The sequence below is a fragment of the Balaenoptera physalus genome (assembly GCF_965194825.1).
Source record: "Balaenoptera physalus genome assembly, chromosome: 5".
NCBI classification, from domain to species: Eukaryota; Metazoa; Chordata; class Mammalia; order Artiodactyla; family Balaenopteridae; genus Balaenoptera; species Balaenoptera physalus.
This window is the reverse complement of record NC_138884.1, coordinates 36279749-36303984: the sequence shown is the minus strand read 5'-3', so window position 1 is coordinate 36303984 and position 24236 is coordinate 36279749. Positions and strand designations below refer to the sequence as shown.

The window sequence follows — 24236 nt, the reverse complement described above, 5'->3', positions numbered from 1 at the left end:
AGAAGTATTAAACTTGCCAATTCTAGATCCTGGAACAAAATTTAATTTAGAATCAATTTCTTATTGGTAAATTCTGATAAAATGATAAAAAAGAGGGTGATGCACTATTGCTCATCTATAAACTCGAGCAGTGACTCCTCATTGGTCTGTGTTCATAAAAATAGCAAACAAATCTAAGAGTTTTATATAGCTTATATATTTTAAGTTGTGAGGAATCCTTTGGGTGGTGGTTTTATGCATTGTAAAACAGGAAAGTTTTGAGGGGAGGTGATCGCAGCATAGTTCTGTTCAAAAAGCATTGTACTAAAAGGCAGGATACCTCAGCCCTTGTCAGTCACTAGCTGTGTGACCAGGTACTTGAAAATTTATTACTTTTAAATTTTAAAAGTGATTTTTATTAATAATTTTTAAAGAACATTTAAAATATTTACAAAGTAGGAATTGTAATATCCATGAACTTATTTTTGGCAACTACCCAGACCATCTTTGTTTTGCCATAATTGTTATATCCACCTCCCTTTGTTTTGCTTTAGTGTTTCAATTAATCCCAGACATCACGTTGTTTCACCCCTAAATAATTCATAATTCATATAAAAAAGATGTTTTCTTACATAATCATAATTGCTATTATACCTAATAATATTAATAATTCTGTAATACTCAGCCCATATTCATCTTTATTTAAAAGGTTTTTTTATATTGATTTTCTTCCAATTAAGATCCAAAGTCAATTTTATTGCATTTGATATGTCTCTTAAGTCCATGTTAATGTCAAATAGTTTCCCCCTATTCTTCCTCTGTTTTCATGTTATTGACTCATTGAAGAAATATGGTTGGTGGTTCTGTAGAATGTTATACATTTTGGCACTCTGTGGCTATTCTTGGTGATGTTATTTAACAGTTTCTCTATTCTGTGTATTTTCTGATGGCTTGAAGTTTAATTTAAAAGTTTAATTAGATGTAATACTTCATGTTACATCATGCCTAAAGTCACGTATTTTCTGATTGGCTCAATTTTAGTGATATTAACCCCCTTTTTCAAGTAGTTATAACCCGTTGTAAGAATTGATGTTTTATTACTTTTATTTTTTAAAAGAAGTCTTCCAAAAACAAAGAGACGATTACTTTTTTAAAAAGTTTGTTTTATCTGACAATTACCTTAAGTGATTTCATTGGACACTTTTTATAAATCTAAGGTTCATTTTGAGGTCTTTGTGATCTTAATTTTCCTATATCTTAAAACATTTTGCTAATTATCATTACTCATCAGTTATTTCTAGCTTTACTAAGGACTAAAATAATAAGAAAACAAGAATACTGGAATTGCCCCTAGAATCATGGTGCACTAGGAAAACAAATCATCACTCTTGGATCACCCTCAGTTTTCTTACTGTGTTGGCCAAAGTATTGCATTGTATTTTAAGAAGATACAAATTTGTTTTCTCAGGGGGATCAAAAACTGGTATTTGGGGAGGGCAAAAGTATCTTAGACATTACAGTGGTTTTTGACCTTCTGATGGACAACAGTACATCTGTACAGTTTATCTTTAGCATTAAAATTTCATGGGGGCACAGTTAAGAAAAAATGGTCTGAAATGTTCCTTAGGCTCCTCAAAAAAGGTTGAGAAATATTGGTATAAAAGAAGTCTGTGGATACCATCTTTGTGGTCTTATTTTTAGCTTTCACTGAATATAGTTAAGAATTCAGAATTTTTTATTTTCTGCCCATAATGGTGAGGTGAAAAAAATTGACAGGAGAAGACATTTTATAATTACTAGACCAACTGTGGGTGAATTTGAAGAGACAGGGAGTAGTACTCATAATTTTTATCAAATCAGGACTTCATTAATGCACAGCATATTTCTGTGGACAAAAAGGAAATTGGTTTTCTCAGCATCATGTCATTCAATAGGAGGAAGGACTTCATTCTACAAAATTTATACAATGTTTTGTGACAAGAACTTGGAACATCTCATTTTGCTAAGAAGGCTAGTGACAGTGTTCATCCATCGTTCATGATGACTGTGCACCACAATTTACTTGGTGCAGTTCTAAGTGAATAGATACTAAAGCAGGTATATGCATGAAGACAATTGGAAGGAAAAGTTAATATAGAAATGAAAAAATTCAGTTGATTAATCATTCTAAATGGTGTTTATAATCTAAAGAAGAAAATATTTTGGAATTCGAGAGGAAAGAAAATGGCTGTTCTCTCCACAACAAAATTTTGAATAATCCAGCTTTTCAAAGTATTGCATTTGATGATGCTAGTTCAAGAAGAAGGACCAGAATTAATGATAAAGTTGCACCTATTAGAATTTTATTTGAAATTTAGAATCAGTATTTTTAAGATGAATATCATGTTTATAGATTCATGAGGAGCAGTTAATTATATCCAAATTATAGACAAATACTTTCAAAACCTGGAAAACAGGGAAAATAATTTTGAGTTTATTATGCTTAAATTCTTACTGAAACTTATAATAATGTTTACACCATCGCTTTATCTTTTTGTAAATTATTTAAGGTGACTTAAGATAAATCAATAAAACAAAAAACAGGGTTCTTGTGTTCCAGACAGTAAATGGTCATGACCATTTTTCATGGTACACTTGAGAGTTTAGGTATCTCAGTGCGTTCAGATGTTGATAGCTTAATATCTGGTAAGCCATTTAATACTTCTGAGTTTAATAGTATGGAAAAACAGTGGTAATAGAGGTGGGATAAATAGTCTCTGGTGGAGAAATTGAAGTGGTCTTTGGTTGTGAAACATCAGAAGAGTATAAACCTCTTGGCTTTGGCATTTTCAGTTTGTCTTTTTTGAGGAGACTAAAATTCCATATTGTTGAAAAATCAATCAAAGGTAAAACCAAGAAAACTGAACCCAAGGGTCAGATTATGAGGCTAGTCAGATCTCTGAGCCTACAGTACCTTGTTCACTTTCTGCTAAGTGGGACAATAATAGGATTTGTGTGTGTAAAATGAAAATTGATGCTTCTGTAACAACTTACAACTTCACTCCAAGTGTTGTTTTAAGGCCTTCCTTTGGGTAATCCTTAGAGTCTGAATGTAGATCTGAAGACAGATTTACTGATTTTTAAGTCATTTCTTGCTTTTTCATCCATGCAACCAGTGTCACAAAACAATTTAGGTCATAGAGAGATGTGATTAAGTTGTGTAATCTGATATCAAGTCCCTTATTGGGATTATTTCCTGTTTATTTATTCCCAAGGTTATATATTTTTGTTTGCAGTATTGATGCCCTTTAGGCAGGAAGCTTAGTATTAGAGGTCTAACATAAGCTCTTTTTTTGTCTTCTGAAGCCCTTTCTCATTTAAAATCCACCTTCGCCCCCTACCCATGCTTTACAGATCTATAAAACCTCACTCCAAAAAACACATGAATTGTTCTAATCAAACTATAAAATGTTATTTGACATCTTACTGTCCTTGAACACTCAACCCACTGATCAGTGGTTGTATCAACCTTCCTCTGGTTTTCTAATCTTTATTATTGAGAAATAAGACTGAAATAAGTAATTTTTTGAAAGTACGAGTATTGAACTATCCTACAATATGCTGTAGAGAGACAAAGGAACATCTAGAAATCTTTCTAACTTTGGACGGCCCAAGGCCCTTTTAATCATTATTGTTCATTATCTGAGTGGATATAAAAGGCTGAGCCAGATCAGGGCCCAAATGCTTTGCCAGAAAAGGAAAGGTGGTAGGAATTCTGGTTCCTCTAGAATCAAGCAGTAAGGAGTAATGTCCTAGTTGTAGAAAGACCCGAATTTACTTGCTGCAAGTAGTGGCTTTTGAAGTTGAAATATATGGAACTTCCTGTAGTTAGGTAACATTTTATGAAAAGTGACAGGTTTTCAGACCAACAAAGGCTACACCAGCAATAAGAGATGGAGTATTGCTGTGCCCTTCCTTTCAGCCTTGGCATTAGCCTGAGGAGGTATGGTCATCTTAGCTCTATAGAAACAACAATTTAGTCTAGTTAATGGCCTGTTTGCTTAATGCAACATGTAGATGTTCTGTAGCTAATTTTTGTGCCAGTGCTGACACTGTTACCATCATTTCTATGTTACACATTTTTTCAGACATGGAGAAAAATGGTTCTGACTTTTCTAAAAAGTGAAGGGGGTGAACAACCTGTTTAACTTGAATACTATTTGTAAGGCTACAGAATGCCAACATGTGCTGTCAGCAGGTATGAGGCATCATGACTAAAAGAGGGAAAGAGAAAGAACTACAGAGCAAGAAGATTAAAGAAAGGGAATAGGATGGGATAGGATGCCCACAAGAACTTTAATGTGGAGAAAGAAATTAGGTAATTCTGTGGGGTGTGTGAGGGCCATGAGGAATTATTTTAGTTGTTATACTTAGTTTACTTTGAACTTAAGCTTACGTTTGCTTAGAAAAATATAGAATAAAAAATTTTAATTTTTCTAATTATTACTAGTGTAATTTAGTAATTTAGTGCTTTTAGTTATTGGCATTGCTTTTTTAAGATACTGGTTATAAAATGTTCTTTGAATGTTCTTTAAAGTAGTTACTTTATATCTTACTGTTAATCAAAACTAAAGAATTCTTCAGATAGTTATTAACTATATAAAACTTCCTTCCTGAGATATCTTTGGTGAACCCAAATGAAACATAAAAGAGAAAATATAAATGCATTTATTTATAAAAAAATCAAGAATATATAACAGACAACGGCTTGCACTTCTGTTAAGGTTTAGAGTGAGGTCACAGGTCAAGGTACTAATAAGAGTGTTTGGGATGTCTGCTGCCATGAAACAAAATGGAAACTTGATTGATAGCTAGAGGGTTGAAGGGAGAGAGTGTGGTGGAGAAAGCAAAGGTCAGGGAGCCATTTCCCTTCTCTGCATGTATAACAATCAACTCTCTCCAAAACAAAATTTAGGTGATATTGGTCAATATGGCATATGTTGTGCACATTTCTATGAGTATTGTGAAATGTCATTATATATGAAGTTGTAATAAATGTTTTAGTAATTTGAAAGCTGAAATGAAATTGGCTACAAAAAATTGTGGTGGTTTTGATGCCAAGTTTAAAGTAATTACAGAATGTTTTGTTTACACATATGATCAAATATGTATAGGTTTGGTTCTTAGCAAGAAGTTAAATTTTATTTTAAAACCAATTTGGACAAAGTTGTATAAGAAATAAATCCCTTGTTTTTTACTTTGTAATTTAAAAAAAAATTCTCTTTGATATAGGTCTGGTTTGCATGAAGTCTAGTAGTTCAGTTGTGGAATTGGTTATGCTACTGTGTTCTCAGGTGAGTGACAAGAATAAATGTTGAATTAAAAGTAAATTCTCAAGTGAATTCATTTTGCAAGAAAGTTAAAATTGATTAGAAATTTTTGCTACAGTAGTTTTGTGTTTGCAGTTTTAAAATAATTTATTTGTATTGCAAAAGGGTTACTTCTTGTGTTTGTTGCTAATAGTTTATTTCGAAGTGAGTGCTGAGAGAAATAGGATAGATGAATGAGAAATAGAGGTTTTTCGAGCCACATTTAAAAATGTCCAGATCAAATGGTCTTGAGATGGCTAAATTTCTTTGCCTTGCATATTAAGGTTACAGAAACAGATTTATTTCTATACCTCGTGGAGTGCCACTCTGACTCCCATGGGAATAATGGGTTTACTTCCCTTTTGTGCAGAGGTTATAAAATGAGTGATAAATAATTTTGAATTCTTGTCATTGCTAATTATTTTTGACATACCTAGTAGATTTGGGAAAACATCAACAAAAATATGGCAGCCATCATAATAAGATGTAGTGAATAAATTCCTAAAAGCGAGATTACTTTCATTGTTCAGAAACCTTATACCCCATGTGGTAAACTTTAATGATTTTTTTTTTAAACTTATGTAAAAATCATGTATCCTGTGATATTTTCTTTTCTCTTTAGCAGTTAAACAGATGAATGTTTTTATTGAGAGTTTTTTTTTGTAGTCTTTTAAAAATGATATCTTGCTGGTAGTAAATTCCCCTACTTAAAACTTTAAAATAGCCTTTTTTAATAGGAAGAGTATTGGTCTAGAGGTCAAGGGTTTTGACCCATTTCAAAACCTTTGACCTTCATTTAAAACTCTCCTGGTTTACTTGCCTGACGAATAAGGATAATGCAAAATTAATGTTTCTTTTCATCGATTTATTCATTTTAGTGCCTATATTGCCAAATTTATTTAGACTGTGCTGATGGACATTTCATGAATACAAATTAAAGAATCATAGAAGGTGTGAAAAATCAATACTATGCATTGTCAATAAAATGCAATAAGAACAATTACTTCTAGAGATTACATCTAATGGATTTTTATAATGAACTTGTGAAGAGTAGTTATGTTTGTAGTGGGCTTATTATTCTTAGATTTAGTGAGAGTCATGTTTTTAAGTTAATTATCTACTTTAGAAAACTCCCATTCCTTTAAAAACTGACTGGATAAAATTTCCCATTTAGTAATCTGATTTGAAATAATTGGTTGTTTATTTCTTGAATGGAAATTGCCATATACCATTCTTATACTCACGTGAAATTACCCTTACTTTAAGAAGCATTTGCTTACAGTTTTATATGTATACTCACAGCAGTATGAACTTATTGTCTATAGTGATATAATTGTTTAATAGGTGAAGTTTGATAATGAAGTTTCACTTTCTAGGTTAGAAGAATTTAATGTATTCTTGATACATGAAAGCTGTTTTAAATATAGTATATTACACAGTGGAATGTTAGAAGCTGAAAAGATAAAGAATGACATGTTTTAAGACACCTGTTTGTCATGTATGTCACAGTGCTGTTTAATACTATTCCAATCAAATGGGAATATGAAGATCACTTAGAGTAAGTTGCAAAAGTCAGATCATCTCAAAGTTTTGTTTAAATAAAACACATTATCGGTTTATTTGAAGTTCTTAACATTTTTTATGGGTTCTCCAAAAGTTCCACGGCATCTCTATAAGATGTAGCACAGTGCAAAAAATGACGTGAAAAATGAAGCCAGAATTAGCTCCAGATGTATACAGATTGTTCTGGGGTGATAATTACATTTTTCACTTTGAATTTTCCTAATTCAAAGAGGTCAGATTGGCAATCACAAAAGTGATTTATTTTGTTAAAAAGTGAACTGTCTTTTTCTACGTGAAAGCTTAAGAGAGATGAAATTGAATTTGAAGTCGACATTTTGCAGATATTGGGTGGCTATGGCTTGAGTTTGATAATTTGTTTTAGTCTGAGATAGGGTGGGAAGTAAAAGGCTAGCATCTTGCTAAAATTTTAATCAATTTTTTAAAGAAGAGATGTAGTGGATTGAGTGCCAAAGATCGAAAGATCAGGTCAAAAACTCCTTTTTAATCACATAAATAATGGGATATGCTTATGAACTTAACATCTGCAAATTTGATTTAAAACTTTACAAATTAGTTGATGTTAATTTCATGACAATCAGCCATGTTCTGATTATTTTTCTTGAATCCATTCAAAACTTATTTTTTTTTGTATTCTTCTTAACAAAGTGTTTAAATCTGCCGTATTTTATTACAGAAGAGAGTTTAGAGCCTGAATTTAAGAAATGAGGAAATGATCACATTTGGTTTGCTGTCATTAAGACCAAGTAGATCACTATATATTTTGTTAAAGCTTCAGCTAGGATTATATTTTTCAATATCCACTCATTCATTAATAGGTTGATTAGATACCATTTCATATTTTATCCCATTTAAATTTTAAGACAAAATGTTATTATTTAGAGTTGAAAATCTTTCTTAAAATATTTAGTGTATTATTTTTGAGTAAAGTTATATATATATACTTATGGTTTATTAAGTTATATTTATTCCTATACTGAAAATAATTCAAGAGCTATTTAAGCTCCAAAACCTGATTTAAGTCTTCTTTACTTCTTTAAAATAAGGCTGTATACACTCTTCAGGAAACTGTATATTCTCTGATGCACAGAAAATAATCGAACAACTTCTTAATTATATTTCAGATTCAGTTTTTCAGAAGCATGTAACTTATTTTTGCCCAATATTTGTTGTGTATGTGTATAAACCTTGTAGAAATCCATATGAATTTAAAGAAAATGTTAAATAAATATTTCAAGTAATATTACTCCAGCATTGTGTAAAGTGTTTGTATCCTGCTCATTTGACATTAATATCATTTTTGAAGGAATTGACATTGTATTCAAGGCCACTTTATAAAAGTGTTGTGTTGCTCATCCTAATTCAGTCTGACATACATTCCAATAACACTACCTCCCTTCTTGGGTTTAAAGCTAAATTTATGACTGTGCATTGTGAAGTGCGTCATTTAAAAATGGTTTCAACCCAAAACATCTAATAAATAAATAATGTGTATGGCTACTCAGTAGTAGACTTTCTAGACTAGAAATCATTCCATCGGATACTCAACAGTCCACTATCAGAGAGGGCTGTCAGATAAATCTTATGGTAGCTGCATTCATGTCCTGTAAATCACATATTATTGTCTGAGCCTTCTGCCAGGTCATCTATTCTTTTCCCATTTATCAGAAATGCATAGAGTATATAGAAAAACTAGAAGCACCATGTAGTCTGACCTGGCATCCTGTGTGAGTAATTAATTAGCAGTAAAAGTTAATTTAAAAATAGTGTTAGTCTGATTTTTCTTTAATACATTTTTTTATCAAAATATGTAGATTGTTGCTATTTTGGGAAATATTTCCTTTGCATGAAGGTAATAACAAAAGGTTTGGTCATTTCTTTCTATATCTCTGAATTATTAGTTTTAAAACTATAATGTTCATAATAAGAACCAGTTATCACCATTCATATGATTCTTTAATGTCTGTTTCGTGTTTGAATTATTGCCATTTGAATTTTTTCCTGAATCTTCATAGTAAAGTGTTCCTCTTTTCCATCACTCTCCTCTAATTTCTTTTTTCTAATTCCTGTTTTCTTCTCCCTTTTGAGTTTATTCCTTCTAAATATGTGACATTAATGTTATTGCTCTTGGCTTTTTATTTCATGAGCTTTTCCTTTTATAGTTGTGATGAGTATTTTGGGTAAAGTAGATAATTAAAAAAAACCCAAAAACCGGAGACGGGTGGGGGAAAGCAAACCAACTCTATACCATGGCACAAAGGCATCTTTCATTATTAGGCCTCTCTTACTGTTTTGACCTCATTTCTTATCCCTTTGTTTTTGTAACTGTTCTCAAGCTATGTGAACTATTTAAAGTTACCCAAATGTGCCATCATAATTTTGTGTCTTGGCGTAGGCTTTTTCTTTCCCTATAATTTCCCTCCTTCAAATTTGGTGAGTCTAATTGTTGGCTTCTTCTCATCACTCCGAACCCAGCTTAATTATCCTCTTCTCAGATCATATCTATAGTTGGTATCTTTTTTGCGTGTCTTCATCTTAGCACTCATCATATCACAAATTTTAACTATGCCTGTGCTAGTTTGCTACTTTTGTATTGCCAGTCTCCCTCTCTCTACTCTAGGTGCTATGAAGGTTACAACTATTTCTGTTTCATATACCTAGTATACTAGGTAAACTGTGAAGTGTGCCTAGTACCCAGCACAGTCCCTGGCATCTGATGGCTGCTCAGTGAATATTTATGGAATAAATAAATAATTCAACTCCCAGCTAAATTGCAATCTCCTGTGGAAAGCTTTCTTTGACTCCTCTCTTCCCCACAACTCTAAGCCTAGGTGAGGTATACATCCTAAGCACTCACTGATCCACCTTATAGTAATTTCATTCTTCATTTAAATTGTCTATTATTTTTTTTTCTTTCCCGTTAGACTTTAAGTTTCTTAAAGGTAAGCACAGTGTTTTGTTTTCTATTGTATCTCCAACATTCAGCATAATTACTATTCAACCAAATATTTATATAATTGTACAATTAATAAATGAATGGTAACATTGATCATAAACACTGTATTTTGGGCTTTTACCTTTTGGTCCTTTTTATTATGAAACATCCTCATTCTTTTGTGTGTTATTAAGCGTGTATTAATTGTTCATTTTTATTGTCAGCTATTTTGTCATTGCCAAATATTGTAGACATGTTCATTTATAAATAAGAGTCTTACTTTTTTCATTTTCTTTTGGCTTAATCAGATTTACTTCTTTTTAAAAAATCAAAGTTATTGAAGCATAATTAGTATACTATATATGTAATATTTTACAATATTATATACAACAGTATATATACAATATCTTTTTTAAAAAAAAATTATTTATTTATTTATTTATGGCTGTGTTGTGTCTTCGTTTCTGTGCGAGGGCTTTCTCTAGTTGCGGCAAGTGGAGGCCACTCTTCATCGCAGTGCGCGGGCCTCTCACTACCGCGGCCTCTCGTGTTGCGGAGCACAGGCTCCAGATGCGCAGGCTCAGTAATTGTGGCTCACGGGCCTAGTTGCTCCGCGGCATGTGGGATCTTCCCAGACCACGGCTCGAACCTGTGTCCCCTTCATCAGCAGGCAGATTCTCAACCACTGCACCACCAGGGAAGCCCTATATACAATATCTTAAGGGTACAGTTCAATGCATTTAGATATATACACAACCATGTAGCACCCATTTCAATCCGGAAAGTTCCCTGTGCTTCTGTAATCAGTCCCTACCCGTATCACCTCAAGTTGCTACTGATTTGATTTCTGTTACTGTGCATGCGTTTTACTTATTGTAGAACTTAATATAAATGGAGATTTACTTCATTTAACTGTGGTGCTTAGCTCCTCAGAGTGTGCTGTATATAGGGTACACGTCAACCTTTTAAACTAAAACTCACTCTCTAATATTAAGAAAATTGTGTGGTTTTTAAAAAGAAATAATTGAGTCAGTAAAACATAGGGTTATCTTTTGCTAATCACAAAATAAGAATTTTGAGTTTAAATTGCTCATTGGAAATATAAATGTCTTCTTAACTTCCTTATGCATTTTTTTTTTACCTATAAGGAAATCTTATGGTATGGAGCTTTTATGCAGCAGTATTGTGAGGCCATAAACTATACTTCTAAAAAAACACTTCTAAGTTTTTGTTTTCACTGTCTGTCAGGCTCAGTTCAAATGCTATCTCTTATACAGAGCTTTGTGTCAGTTTATTTGCCCTGAGTCCTCCTTAGTATGCCTGCTTGTGGTATTTCTTTTTTTATATAGCAGACATGTACTGAATGATTTTAAGACAATTCTCTCCTTTTAATCTAGTAAGAGAGACAAATAATTGTAATACAACATAGAATTTTTATGAGGACTTTAAGAGAAATAGAAGCAAATAATAGGGGCAGGGAGTAGAATTAAGAATGGAGCATAAAAATGTATTTATTAATCCCTGTTTAATTTAACTCTAATTTTATTTCTGTTCATGAATAGATCACTTCAGGCTCCTTTGCCTTTCAGTCAAAAATTTTTTTCTGGGTTCCATCTATGTTTTTTTATAATTTCATCGAGATCAATAGATATTAAAGTTCTTAAAGCATTTACTCTACTCTTTGCTGTACCTATAATTTTCCTTGGTTAGCTTTGTGGTAGCCGGCTACTTGTTTGATCAGTTCTCACTGTCCAAAATTTCCAGTACAGCAAATCCTAGTGTGTACTGTGTGATGAAAATGGATGTTCTGTGAGAAAAGCACACAGTGGTAAATAAGCTTGGAAAATGTTCATTTAAATTTAATTAGGATCTTTACTGGAGGGCTCCTCAAGGCCTTTAGTCAATACATGTGTGTATGTGTGTGTATGTGTATAAAATATATATATATATATATATATATATATAATAAAGTGTACTGTTGAATCTGTTATGAGAATAATATTAGTATATTTGATCACAAAATGCTTTTTATGGCCATAGTGTGTATGGATAATTTTTGTAAAATATACTTTAGGAAAAGCATCAGTGTTGAGACAGTGAATAATGCAGGAAATGCCTCTTCTTGTATTCTGCTTCTGGTTTTCTCTGCTTCTCCAATCACAGTGATTACAGAAAATCAGTAGATTTGCAAAAGTACAGCTGTTTTTTTCATGAAACACTGTGATTATTTTTACTTCTTTCAAGAGTTATCTCAATTACCTGTTCTCTCTCCTTTGTAGGTAATTTGGACTCAATTTACATGTTGTTTCTGAAGGGATAGATGTTCAGAACTGATTATAGTAAGATTTGGTATTCTTTCTAGAACAACTTAAGTTTAACCAGGAGTGTGTGTGTGTGTGTGTGTGTGTGTGTGTGTGTGTGTATTTTTACACACACATATATGTATTTTTATAATATTTATGTAGAACTAATCCAAGCTTAAGAATAAATTCAAATATTTTGACATCAATTGATTATATAGCTATTTCCTACATTGGTTGAGTGAATCCCATTACATTTTTAGTCAATATTGTGGCAGTTTATGCTCTGTAATCATGTTTAAGTGTCTGGCATAAAGTCTAGAAACCAGGGTCAGAGTATATTTTATATTAATGGGATATTACCTACATCGTTAGAGACCCATTTGTAAAATCGAACTTCGTTATGCACTTAAAGAGGTGCAAAAGGTCCAAATAAAATGAAATTAATCTGTATGTGACTGTCATATGATACAGTGTCTGGTGAAAGAAATTTTCAGTATTTGTCAAATAAATGAGTAAAATTTTAGCAATAAAATTTTAACAATTTTTAATAGAATAAAGATTTAGTGAGGGCTTCCCTGGTGGCGCAGTGGTTGAGAATCTGCCTGCCAATGCAGGGGACACAGGTTCGAGCCCTGGTCTGGGAAGATCCCACATGCCGCGGAGCACCTGGGCCCGTGAGCCACTGAGCCTGCGCGTCTGGAGCCTGTGCCCTGCAACAAGGGAGGCCGCGACAGTGAGAGGCCTGCGCACCGCGATGAAGAGTGGCCCCCTCTTGCCACAACTAGAGAAAGCCCTCGCACAGAAATGAAGACCCAACACAGCCAAAAATAAATAAAAATAAAATTTATAAAAAAAAAAAAAAAGATTTAGTGATAGTTTATAGTTACACAGCTAAATTATACAGTGGCTGTTGCTCTTCTTAGGTCATCCCTTTATCCATTCAAACAATTAGGATTTGCGATAGCTTGCAATCAAGACCTAGACATAATAAAAATATGAAGTCATTATTAAAGAGGTTAATTGGGTTAAAGAATTAATAGTCATGAAATGACTCTCATGCCTAAGTCCAGGGGTTTTCACTAAAATCTGTAGTGTTTTTATTTTTTAATTTTTAAAAAAATATAATTTGTATATAAGGCATTTCCTAAAGTTAATAGACAACAAAAATCTATGTTGATGATCCTTAACCCTGAGAAGTGAGGGAGAATGGAATGCTGGTAGCAAATTCACCCAGGTATATTTAGGAAGATTCATTAAATTAATAGATGGGAGAGGAATTTACTCTTCTTCTGATACGGTCTGAAGAACTCTATCTTTGACATGTACAGATATTTTTGGCATAAGAACATATAAAAATCGTTCTGTGCATATATTGTGTAATAACAAAACTCATTTAATATGTGGGTTTTTTGCTTTTACTATAAATTAGAATAAAAATAGTTCTAAATCCTATTAACTCTTATTAATCTTCATTTCTTTGCTTAGATGCCCCGAACATTGGATTATAAGTTGTGAATACACCAATTTAGAGAACTCCATCTTAGAGTTAAATTTACAGAGATAAGTGCTAAAGAAGAGTTAAATTTATACACATAAGAGCTATTTTCGTACTTATGCTATATGATAAGTTTTGTTTCTTTTGTTAGATTGAAAACTCCTTGAAGTCAGGAAGCCATTTCTTATTGTCCATTTTGTCTACATTGTTTATTAGTGTCAGATTATAATAAAATAATCATTTAATAGATATTTGTTGAATAAATCAATATATTTACCTTATTTAAGTAAAGTTCCCTTTAAAATTAATTCTTGAGTTTTTGATTCATTAAAAAGTATTTATTTTAGTTAAGGAAAAGACACCATTCTATTTAATACTTTTATTTCTTCTATTCAATTTTATCTTAATCTGAAAGGCAATTTAGCCCTTATATAGAGGCTTCAAACCCTAATTCTGAACTCTTACCCTATGCTTACTTAAATGTTTTAAAGTAAGAAAATGATACATATTAAATCCCTTTCACCTGATCAGCTTTGGGTCTCAAAAAGATCCGTTAAAAGAGTCACAAAAGGACCTGTTAAAACAGTCTCAACTGATGACCTCTTATGAAGAAATCACTTTGTGCATGTAGATTTTCCTCTTTCTGTAGAATTATTTCTATCACGTTTAAGTCACTAGCTTCAAATAACTCAGCATTCATTTCAGGCACCACAGCTTCTTCTAACAAAGGGAATATGACAAATGTTGAATCTCTGGCTCTTAAAAATGATGTTTACCCAAATATTTTAGCACCTTGTACGTGGAGGTTTCTTAAAAGAGACAAATCTATATCTGAGTAGAAAGATTGCTAAAAGTGCTTGCATGGCAACAAATTTGCAAAGTGTATTAAATGTTTAAATTTATACTTTGATATGCTGTCAATAAATCATTCAACTTTCTTTGTAACCAGCCTTCCTTTTTCCAGTGTAAATGGGACTTTAAGGGCAATTGGAGTCTTTAAGACCAGGTTATATGTAGCATGGTCCAACTAGGATCAGTATAATTTAATATTTCAACCTTTTCTCAGTATTACCTCTCCTTTTATTTTATTTTGGATGCCTTTACTCCTCATCCTTAGAATATATTTATCGAAAATTAGTGAATGTAAATTGATTGTCTCTGATTCGTTATTGTCAGTGCTTATGGCCTTTTGATTGCGAATGGATGAGAATCAATATGGTAATGATTAACATTGGGTTCAAAAAAGTAGGCTTGCAGTACAATCACCTATTTTTATCTTAGAGCTGCTGTGAATGCTTTGTCCTTATAATGTACAAAGGCTGTGAGCATAGGTGCTCTGTATTGAAGTGTTCAGAATTAACTTAATTTTGTGTGCAATCAAAATATTTGACCTTATGAGAAGGAACTAGAGACCTTTGAAGAAGCATGATGGGAAGTCTGTGGGAGTTGGAGAGGGTAGTTTAAGATTCAAACTATATTAACCGATCATGAACATCTTAAATGCACTAACAGTTGTGAAGCATTTGAAACCAGCTTAATAACTGCACTTTATGCTAATATGGGAAAAAAATTTATAGTTTTACTTGATTCAGATTTTTATAACTTTTATAAGGTGGAATCATTTGTCTTTAAACAATAGCAAAAACATTAACAAAATAAATCAGACTGAATTATTGCATTTCACTTTTAAAAAATAAAATATTTAACTTGATGGATTAGTGAACATGAATTGATTTTTATTTGAACCTGGATGCAGACCTTTCCAGTATTAATTTAAAGTGCTTTGTAACCAAAGAGAAGCATAATTTAACTTTAGCGTAGGATTTATTCTGAAATACAGGCATCCTGTTGATTCACTAGCGCACTAGGATTTAGAAAACACAACCTTTTAAGGTAAATTTTGTGGAACTGGCAGTACACCCTGTGGCTTGGCAGTCTAGTCAGAAGGATGGTACCATGCTGACTATATAACTAGATCTTTGAACGTTATTCTCAAGGGTGGTAGATGCAAAACAAAGTAATATCAACTGGCACTTAATTCTGAAAGTTCCCTGCTGATTGGGGTATTCAGAGAAATGGGACTCTTCCTGACAGGAAGTCAGCCTATGAGTATGGAGACATCTGAAAATAAAGTGTGCTTTAATTTGGCACCCCGCCGTTTTACAGCTGGTCTTTTAAATTGGGATTAGGCTGTGAGTTAGAAGAAAAGGGGAATGCGTGAATGGAAATATTCTAAGCATAGTGTTTTCCTTTGGTTTTAACATAATTATGATTACAGCTCTGTTTCTGTGTTTCTCAGCTTTTACTGCTTATTGTTTGGTTTTGCTTAGTCCTTTCTTTTTTTTCTATTACTTCAAATTAATCCACTGAAGTTAAAGTATTACAAAAAAGCTAGATTAAAAGTGTAAAGCTTGAGATTGTCTTTGTTTTTATACCAAACTCTGATAACTTTTTTTCATAAATAGTATATAATTTAATAGTTTTTAAGCAGAGTAATCAGAGTTCTTAGGATCTAGATTTAAGTTTTGCTGTCAATTTTAAAGTGTTTACACTATTTGCCTCAGTTGACTGAGTTTAGTACTTTAGTACAGTTAGAATATAATAGCATCATGTATACATATATATATATAAAACACAGTATAGTTTAGGGAGGGACAATTATTATATATAAGTAGTTGCCCATATATTCCATATGTTATGCATCTTTTAGTCAGGCAGCTGTTTTTAGTCAAGCTGCCATTTTATAATATGAGCTTCCAGAAGCATGCATGCAATTTTAACAAAACCTGAAGTTTGCACTTTGATTTAGGCCTGAATAAAGCAAGAATGAGAAGCCTGAAGGCTATTTGTTTTTCTAGTAGTTACTTCCTCAGTTGCTGGAGATGGACTTTGTAGAGGTGGCTGTTGTCTCCATCATGGGTAACAAAAGGAGAAAGGGAAAAGTCACTTTGGAAAGGATCTTAGGAAGAGACTGAGGTCAGGAAAATGCTGTGAGGATAGATTTTTGAATTTTAATAAATGTTTTTCCCTCTACCACTTGTTAACTCTGTGACCATGGGCAAATCACTTCACTTGCTTGAGACTCAGTTTCTTATTGAGTGAAATGGGTGTAATAAAGATTATATTAGATAATATATGTAAAAGGATGTAGAACCGTTCATAGAGCAAAGTAGGTTGTAAATTAAAGTTATTAGTTTCTGAATCTAAGTGTTTTTAACAGCACACAAAATCCTCTCTTTATTCAGTATTTTTAGTGCCTCTTATTTTCTTTTCATGAAATTAGATTTTTCATATCTTTGCTTTAGTCCACCACTGTTTTCTGCAGTGTCTCTTTCATTATTTTCTCTTCTTTCTGTGATTATATGCCCAGTCTAGTCCGTTTTCATCTCAAACCATACATTATTAGATCTAGGAGATATCCCATAAATTTGCAGTTTTGGGCCATTTTCATGTAGGCAAGGTTAATGGTTAACATTCATATTTTCCATAGGGTTCCAAAGGTGATCCCACTGTTTCCTGTGCTAGCTATAGTGATCACTCCTTTGGAAGTCAATAAAGTATACCTGAATACAAGTGAGATGGATGTCATTTTGGGACAGTACAGGATTAGTACTCCAATGATTTTCTTAAAGATGTCTTCTGTATATTTCAGTGCTTTTTATTTATACTGCATTACTTTCAACACACCTCCTGTGTTACCATATTTGAGAAATGCTTTTGTAACAGTTAACCTAGGTCACTGATTATCAACCTTTTTTTTTTTTTCTGGCCAGATACATCATCATTAACAGTTGCTCATTATGATGAATCTCACCCTGAGTGCTGTCAGAATCGGGGAGACAGGCAGGGACAAAAGGAGGTATCATTTGAAAAAGGTCTCCGTAAAGAATCAGAAATTCTGATCCAGCTTATTCCTGAATTAGGGAAATGGCCTTTTCCTTTGTGTTGATTTTTACCTCTTTCAGTACGTACTAACAAGTTTACTTTCCTACAAGAGTCTCTGTAGTTCCTTTCCAAGAGAAGCTGTAGTTTACTGTCTTATCAAATTCACACCCCACTGCCTTATTTTAAAGCTCTCTAATATCTATTTTATTTTAGTTTAGTTTACATTTATTTCTCTGCTGCTTTGTAAATAGCATTCAGGTATTTGACATATGTGTTATATGTATCATGTCATTTTCTGGGTATTTTACCAGAAAAATCAAACAGCCTAAACCCGAATCTGTTCTGACATTCTTCTGACATCTTCCTTTCCACAAGGTGCTTTTACATATAGCGAGTATGAAAATGCATGCCAATATCCTAAATAGTGGATGCATAGGGCATTCTTTTTGATAATTATTATGTATTTTTGAAAAATTTTTGTTGGAATCTCAAGTTTTCATTAGACATTCAGTTAAAACAGCGGAATTGTCTTGTTCGGTCTGTTGATTTGTAATGTTATTCTTATTATTAGATACTACATAATTGAGAGCAAACTTAAGTCTGGTTTCTTATTGTTCTTTTTTTCAGAGGGGAGATAGTCTATTCCTTTACCTAAGAAAGCTTACAGCTTTGCTTAATCTTTCAGAGTTGTGTCCTATTTATATGTATTGAAAAGATTCACTATTGTTTTATAGCACTAATTTGTAGCTTAGTTTGTGAGCATAGGTTTCTATTTTTCTGGTACTGTAAGTTAAGGAAGAAAAAAGGAGTTTGATCATTGGCAGTGAGAAAGTAAAACAATGGGAAAGTTTTTTACAAAGAAGCTTTCTAATTCTTGTTAGTATCTTAACCAAGTCTGAATTGCTGCCTTACTTATTTGGACATTTGGCAGTGCTGTCATTGCTTTTCTGCTAATTGTTAGGAGTTGTTCTTAATGATATCTGCCTGTTACCTGTATCTTCTATCTCAGCTGCCCAGATTTGAGTTTCTTGTAGCCTGGTAGCTGAATTTCTGGAACTGAAAACAAAACCAATCACAACTCAATCACTGTTAGAACCAACACTTGTAGCACAAGTTAACTTAAAAACTTTTCCAACTCTTGCCACAATATACTAATTTTTAAAAAATGCTTTTATTTCTTTTGAATCTTTTGAATTTTGTTGAACTTTGTAGTAAAATTCACTTTTGTTCAACTAGCTCTTTCTGTTCTTTTAATTTGGTTTCTCTAATATGATAGGCTGAAAAATGGCTCCCCAAAAGATATCCATGTCAAATCTCTGGAACCTATGAATGTTACCTTATTTGGAAAGAGGGTCTTTGTGTGATTATGTTAAGGATTTTGACATGAGGGATACTCCTGCATTATTTGGATGGGCCCTACATGCTGTTATATGTATCCTTATGACAGAGAGTCAGAGGGAGATTAGAGATAGGTACCCAGAGGAGGAGGCAGTATGATGACGGAGCAGAGAGCAGTGTGGTCACAGGCCAAGGACTGCTGACAGCCACTAGAAGCTTGGGAGAGGCAAGGAGCAGATTTTCCCCTAGAGCCTCCAGGAGAAGAGCAGCTTTTGATTTTGGCTCAGTGAAACTCATTTTGGACTCCTGGCCTCCAGAACTGTGAGAGAACACACTTCTAGTAATTTAAGCCACCAAGTTTGTGATGACTTGTTATAGTGGCCACAACAAGTGAGTAATCTGTCTAGTGAGTGTTCTTAGTGCCATGTTCCTCCCTCCTTCACCTAACAGTGTTAAATTATGGTGTCTTTAACAAACATTTGAATGTTTTTTATAAGGGAAATTGAGTCAGGTACTGTTGAGAACCCCAAGAGACAGGCATCGCTACCTTTAAAGAATTTTACTGTAGTTGAGACAAATTCCAATTTGTAAAGTTATTGACCCAGAAAAAAAAGGGCAAAATAAGCTAATATCGCATATATTTCTAATGGAGATGAAATTGATATGAATAAAATACTGCCAGAGAGACGCACCACTGATTATTTGTGCAGCAAAACCAGGGTATCAGGTATTTCATGTCACGGTTTTAGTTACGTTGTAGTTCAAAATGACCTACATGGTAATGTTTATCCATAACATGTTTTAGGACTTTTGCATTAAACTTAAAGTTTATACCAACTAATATCTCATTAGATACATTGATAAATATTTGGAAGAATTATGGAATCATTCTGGACTGAAAGGTCTTATTCCTCTTCATTGGGAAAGTCATTAAGCATACTGTGATTGGCTATAGCTTGTGGCTGTTGACAACTATAACATGCTACTGCAGCACGTAATGTATGTGTCTTAGATAGTATACTGTAAAATTAGGACCAAAGCTTTATTGGTAGATGTAGTATGAGGTTTGGAAAAATTTGATTCTGAAAATATAATTTCATAGCATAAACATAAATGATACTTTATTCTCTCCTAATGAATACATTTCACAGTTATTTACTTTTCATTTGATGTAAAATTTTGAATACTGAAATTAAATCTCACTTTGTATTAACATTAAGAATTTATTCAGTGAGCACATAGTATCAGTTTACAGTGGTCACTGTTCAGAGTGGGAGACTCCAAATGGTTAAACAGCAGGGGAGTTTTCTGCTTTTAGTTAAAAACTGCTGTTTTCTATATGCCTTATTTACTACATTTTAAATTCTTAATGTTGTGTGCTGTGGGATTGGGCATGCAAAAGTCAGCAGAAAGAGTTCTGGTTTTTTCATCTAGAGCTATTACTTGCTGTACAATAATAAAGGCACTATTTTATTGGGTTACTTGTAATTAACTTCAGCACTAGGCATTCATATAAATCATTCGTAATCTGTTTTCTTTAGATTTTTATTCTTTTAAACTGGTTTAATGTACTTGCTTTCTGTTATCTTTTTACATATGGATGGAGGTTGTAATTGCTTTTTGGAATTAGGCTGTCAGAAACCAACATATGTGTGAATTCAAGAAATGACTGAGGCAAGCTAATGAATTTTATATAACATTTTATAGAGATTTGTTACTGAAGTATTCTCTAGTAGTATTTGTTTTGTTGCAAATTTAATAAATAACTATACTCTCAAGTTAAAAAGTGTCTATAGATTTAGAAATTTAAAATGGCAACAATTATTAATTAGAAAATATATTTACTATGTTTTTCAAAATCCTGAGATAGCAAAGACATGAAATTTCTTTGAACACTTGTCTGTCAATTTATTGACATTCTTCTTTTAATTTTAAACATTTGAATCTTCATATATTTTCCATAATATTATCTGGTAAATGCCATTTCATAGATTAACTAGTATGTAATTTATATTATTTTGTGTTTACAACTTTTTTATGATTATTAGTTTAAAATTGAGTGAAAATGAAATGGAGCCTTTTTGAGTAAAAAAAAAAGAGGCATCTAAAAAGAAACACATATGTATGTCTGGCTGAGTTTAAGTAACAGTATGTATTATTCAAAATTAATATTAGAAAACAAAACTTTGTCTCTAAAATTACCTTCATTTTATATATGTTTACAGTGATCTGTAGAAAGAGTTTAGAGGTATAAGGTAGTTTTATTCTCTCCCAGGACACCAAAAGCTTGACTTGATGATCCCTATAAAAGGAATGTTAGGTGTATTGAGGTGGGGGATGGGAGGCATGAAAAATGTACCCATGTCCTGAAAGTAGTGCTTTTAAAAATAATTCAGTTGGTAAATACTTTTTATTGTAGCTGAGTACATGAGATGGTTTAAAAATCTTTTTAAAATAAGTAGCTGTTTTATATAGTTTTAATGGAAGTCTTTCATGTTTCCTCTCCAGCAGTCTCTAATGAACGCTCCTTGTAATTTCAGTGCAGGCTTTGAGATTCCCTAAAGACTTGACTTCAGACCTCAAAGGGCAGCATTTGCCACATGTCTGGAGAACTGGAGTTGCCAAACAGACTGACCATGTACTAATAGGACACATTTATATAGCTCCTGAATGTGAAGCCCTGATATAAGCTTAATGATGATGGTCTGTTGAGAGCTTGTTGCTGGAAAGGGTTAGAGCAACTTTTGTCACCTTTATTGAAATCAAGCTTTCTTTATTGATTAGTGGAAGATCTTGACTATATTGATGCCAGTTTGGAAGTTATTTGAAAGATCATTGTTGACTGGAGAATATGTTTTTCTGAAAAAGTTTAAAAACAGATTTTTAAAGAAACTTGCAAATATATTAATTTTAATGGATGCTTAAACACAACACCAGGGGATTATTGTTTTTTTTGATTATTTACAAACAATTTAAAACTATATAGTAATCACATATTTGATTGCATGGTTATCTCAACTTTTTGGATTTTTAAATCCTTGCATTATTTATTTTGTCAATCCTATAAATAGTTTTCTCAATATTCAATTCCTTGTACATAGTAAATATTCAAAAGCATTTGTTAAATAAGCAGTTATGAAACTGAACCATTTGCTAATCCAACTTTAATAGAATTTTTCTTTCTTTTCTCTCTTTATTTTGTAGTTATCTGTGTATATATTTTATTTATAAACTGAGCCATAATACTTGTACAAACTAGGTGTACAATTTAGATGTACATGTTCACAAAAATCATCAAAACCAAAACTAGCCAAAAGGTAAAATTTTATTTTGATATTTCATGTAATGATTTGTTTTACTCTCTACAGAGACAATGGAATAAAACCTGTTCTTTACTATTATGCTATAGTCTTTCCTGGTATGTGGTTCCTCAAGTTTCTGTTAGATATGCTGTTGAGAGAGTGCTGACACAAAGTGCAAACACTGTTGAAAAGTTCTTGATAGTTTACTTTGAGCACTTAAGATTACTATATCATGACTATGAACCAGTTTTCTCTGGTTTTGACCTTTAGTCCTGTGCATAATGTGGTTCTCAGTTTTGTGTTAATACATTCCCTTCCTCATTTGAGCTCTCCTTTGTGGCCTACTCCCTTGACTCCTAATAGTGTTTCTGACATGTATTTAGGTACTGGGATCTATATCCAACCAATTTGATTTATTTTACAAAGGCATAGATAACTGTAACATCTCAAAATATTAATATTGATATTTCATTGAAGAGCAGAAGCCTTTAAATTTTTAATTTTTTATAAGAAAAGTGAAATAATTTGATATGAGTTTAAGTTTTTGTTAACAAATTATTCTTCATTCCTTTTTTTAAGTTAAATTATGTTTGGATCCTTAGGGTCAATACTTAAAAAAAAGGAGAATATTTTATTGCCGATAGCAATGAAGTTAATTTTATTTGGTAGGATGTAAAATACTAACTTTTAAAAAAATAAAAATTCTTAATAGTTTATGATACATTTACATTTTCCTAGGTTTTTTTTTTTAACATCTTTATTGGAGTATAATAGCTTTACAATGGTGTGTTAGTTTCTGCTTTATAACAAAGTGAATCAGCTATACATATACATATATCTCCATATCTCCTCCCTCTTGAGTCTCCCTCCCACCCTCCCTATCCCACCCCTTTAGGTGGTCACAAAGCAGTGAGCTGATCTCCCTGTGCTATGCGGCTGCTGCCCACTAGCTATCTATTTTACATTTGGTAGTGTATATGTCAGTGCTACTCTCTCACTTCGTCCCAGCTTACCCTTCCCCCTCCCCATATCCTCAAGTCTGTTCTCTACGTCTGCATCTTTATTCCTGTCCTGCCCCTAGGTTCTTCAGAACCTTTTTTTTAGATTCCATATATATGTGTTAGCATACAGTACTTGTTTTTGTCTTTGTGACTTACTTCACCCTGTATGACAGACTCTAGGTGCATCCACCTCACTACAAATAATTCAATTTCATTTCTTTTTATGGCTGAGTAGTATTCCATTGTATATATGTGCCACATTTTCTTTATCCATTCATCTGTCAGTGGACACTTAGGTTGCTTCCATGTCCTGGCTATCGTAAATAGCGCTACAATGAACATTGTGGTACATGACTTTTTTTGAATTATGGTTTTCTCAGGGTATGTGCCCAATAGTGGGATTGCTGGGTCATATGGTAGTTGTATTTTTAGTTTTTTAAGGAACCTCCATACTGTTCTTCATAGTGGCTGTATCAATTTACATTCCCACCAACAGTGCAAGAGTGTTCCCTTTTCTCCACACCCTCTCCAGCATTTATTGTTTGTAGATTTTTTGATGATGGCCATTCTGACCGGTGTGAGATGATACCTCATTGTAGTTTTGATTTGCATTTCTCTAATGATTAATGATGTTGAGCATTCTTTCATGTGTCTGTTGGCCATCTGTATATCTTCTTTGGAGAAATGTCTATTTAGGTCTTCTGCCCATTTTTGGATTGGGTTGTTTGTTTTTTTGTTATTGAGCTGCATGAGCTGCTTGTAAATCTTGGAGATTAATCCTTTGTCAGTTGCTTCATTTGCAAATATTTTCTCCCATTCTGAGGGTTGTCTTTTGGTCTTGTTTATGGTTTCCTTTGCTGTGCAAAAGCTTTTAAGTTTCATTAGGTCCCATTTGTTTATTTGTGTTTTTATTTCCATTTCTCTAGGAGCTGGGTCAAAAAGAATCTTGCTGTGATTTATGTCATAGAGTGTTCTGCCTATGTTTTCCTCTAAGAGTTTGATAGTGTCTGGCCTTACACTTAGGTCTTTAATCCATTTTGAGTTTATTTTTGTGTATGGTGTCAGGGAG

The 24236-nt window shown here is 32.8% G+C and overlaps 1 protein-coding gene across 4 annotated transcripts in view; it reads left to right on the top strand.

Moving 5' to 3' along the window:
* Nucleotides 1-24236, top strand: part of LRBA (LPS responsive beige-like anchor protein) — a 736878-nt gene that overhangs the window by 206421 nt on the left and 506221 nt on the right. For all 4 annotated transcript variants that reach the window (XM_082463287.1, XM_082463288.1, XM_082463286.1 and 1 more), the window contains exon 34: nucleotides 5251-5312. In XM_082463287.1, coding sequence (XP_082319413.1) covers nucleotides 5251-5312 — 62 coding nt within the window. The remainder of the gene's footprint in view (nucleotides 1-5250; nucleotides 5313-24236) is intronic.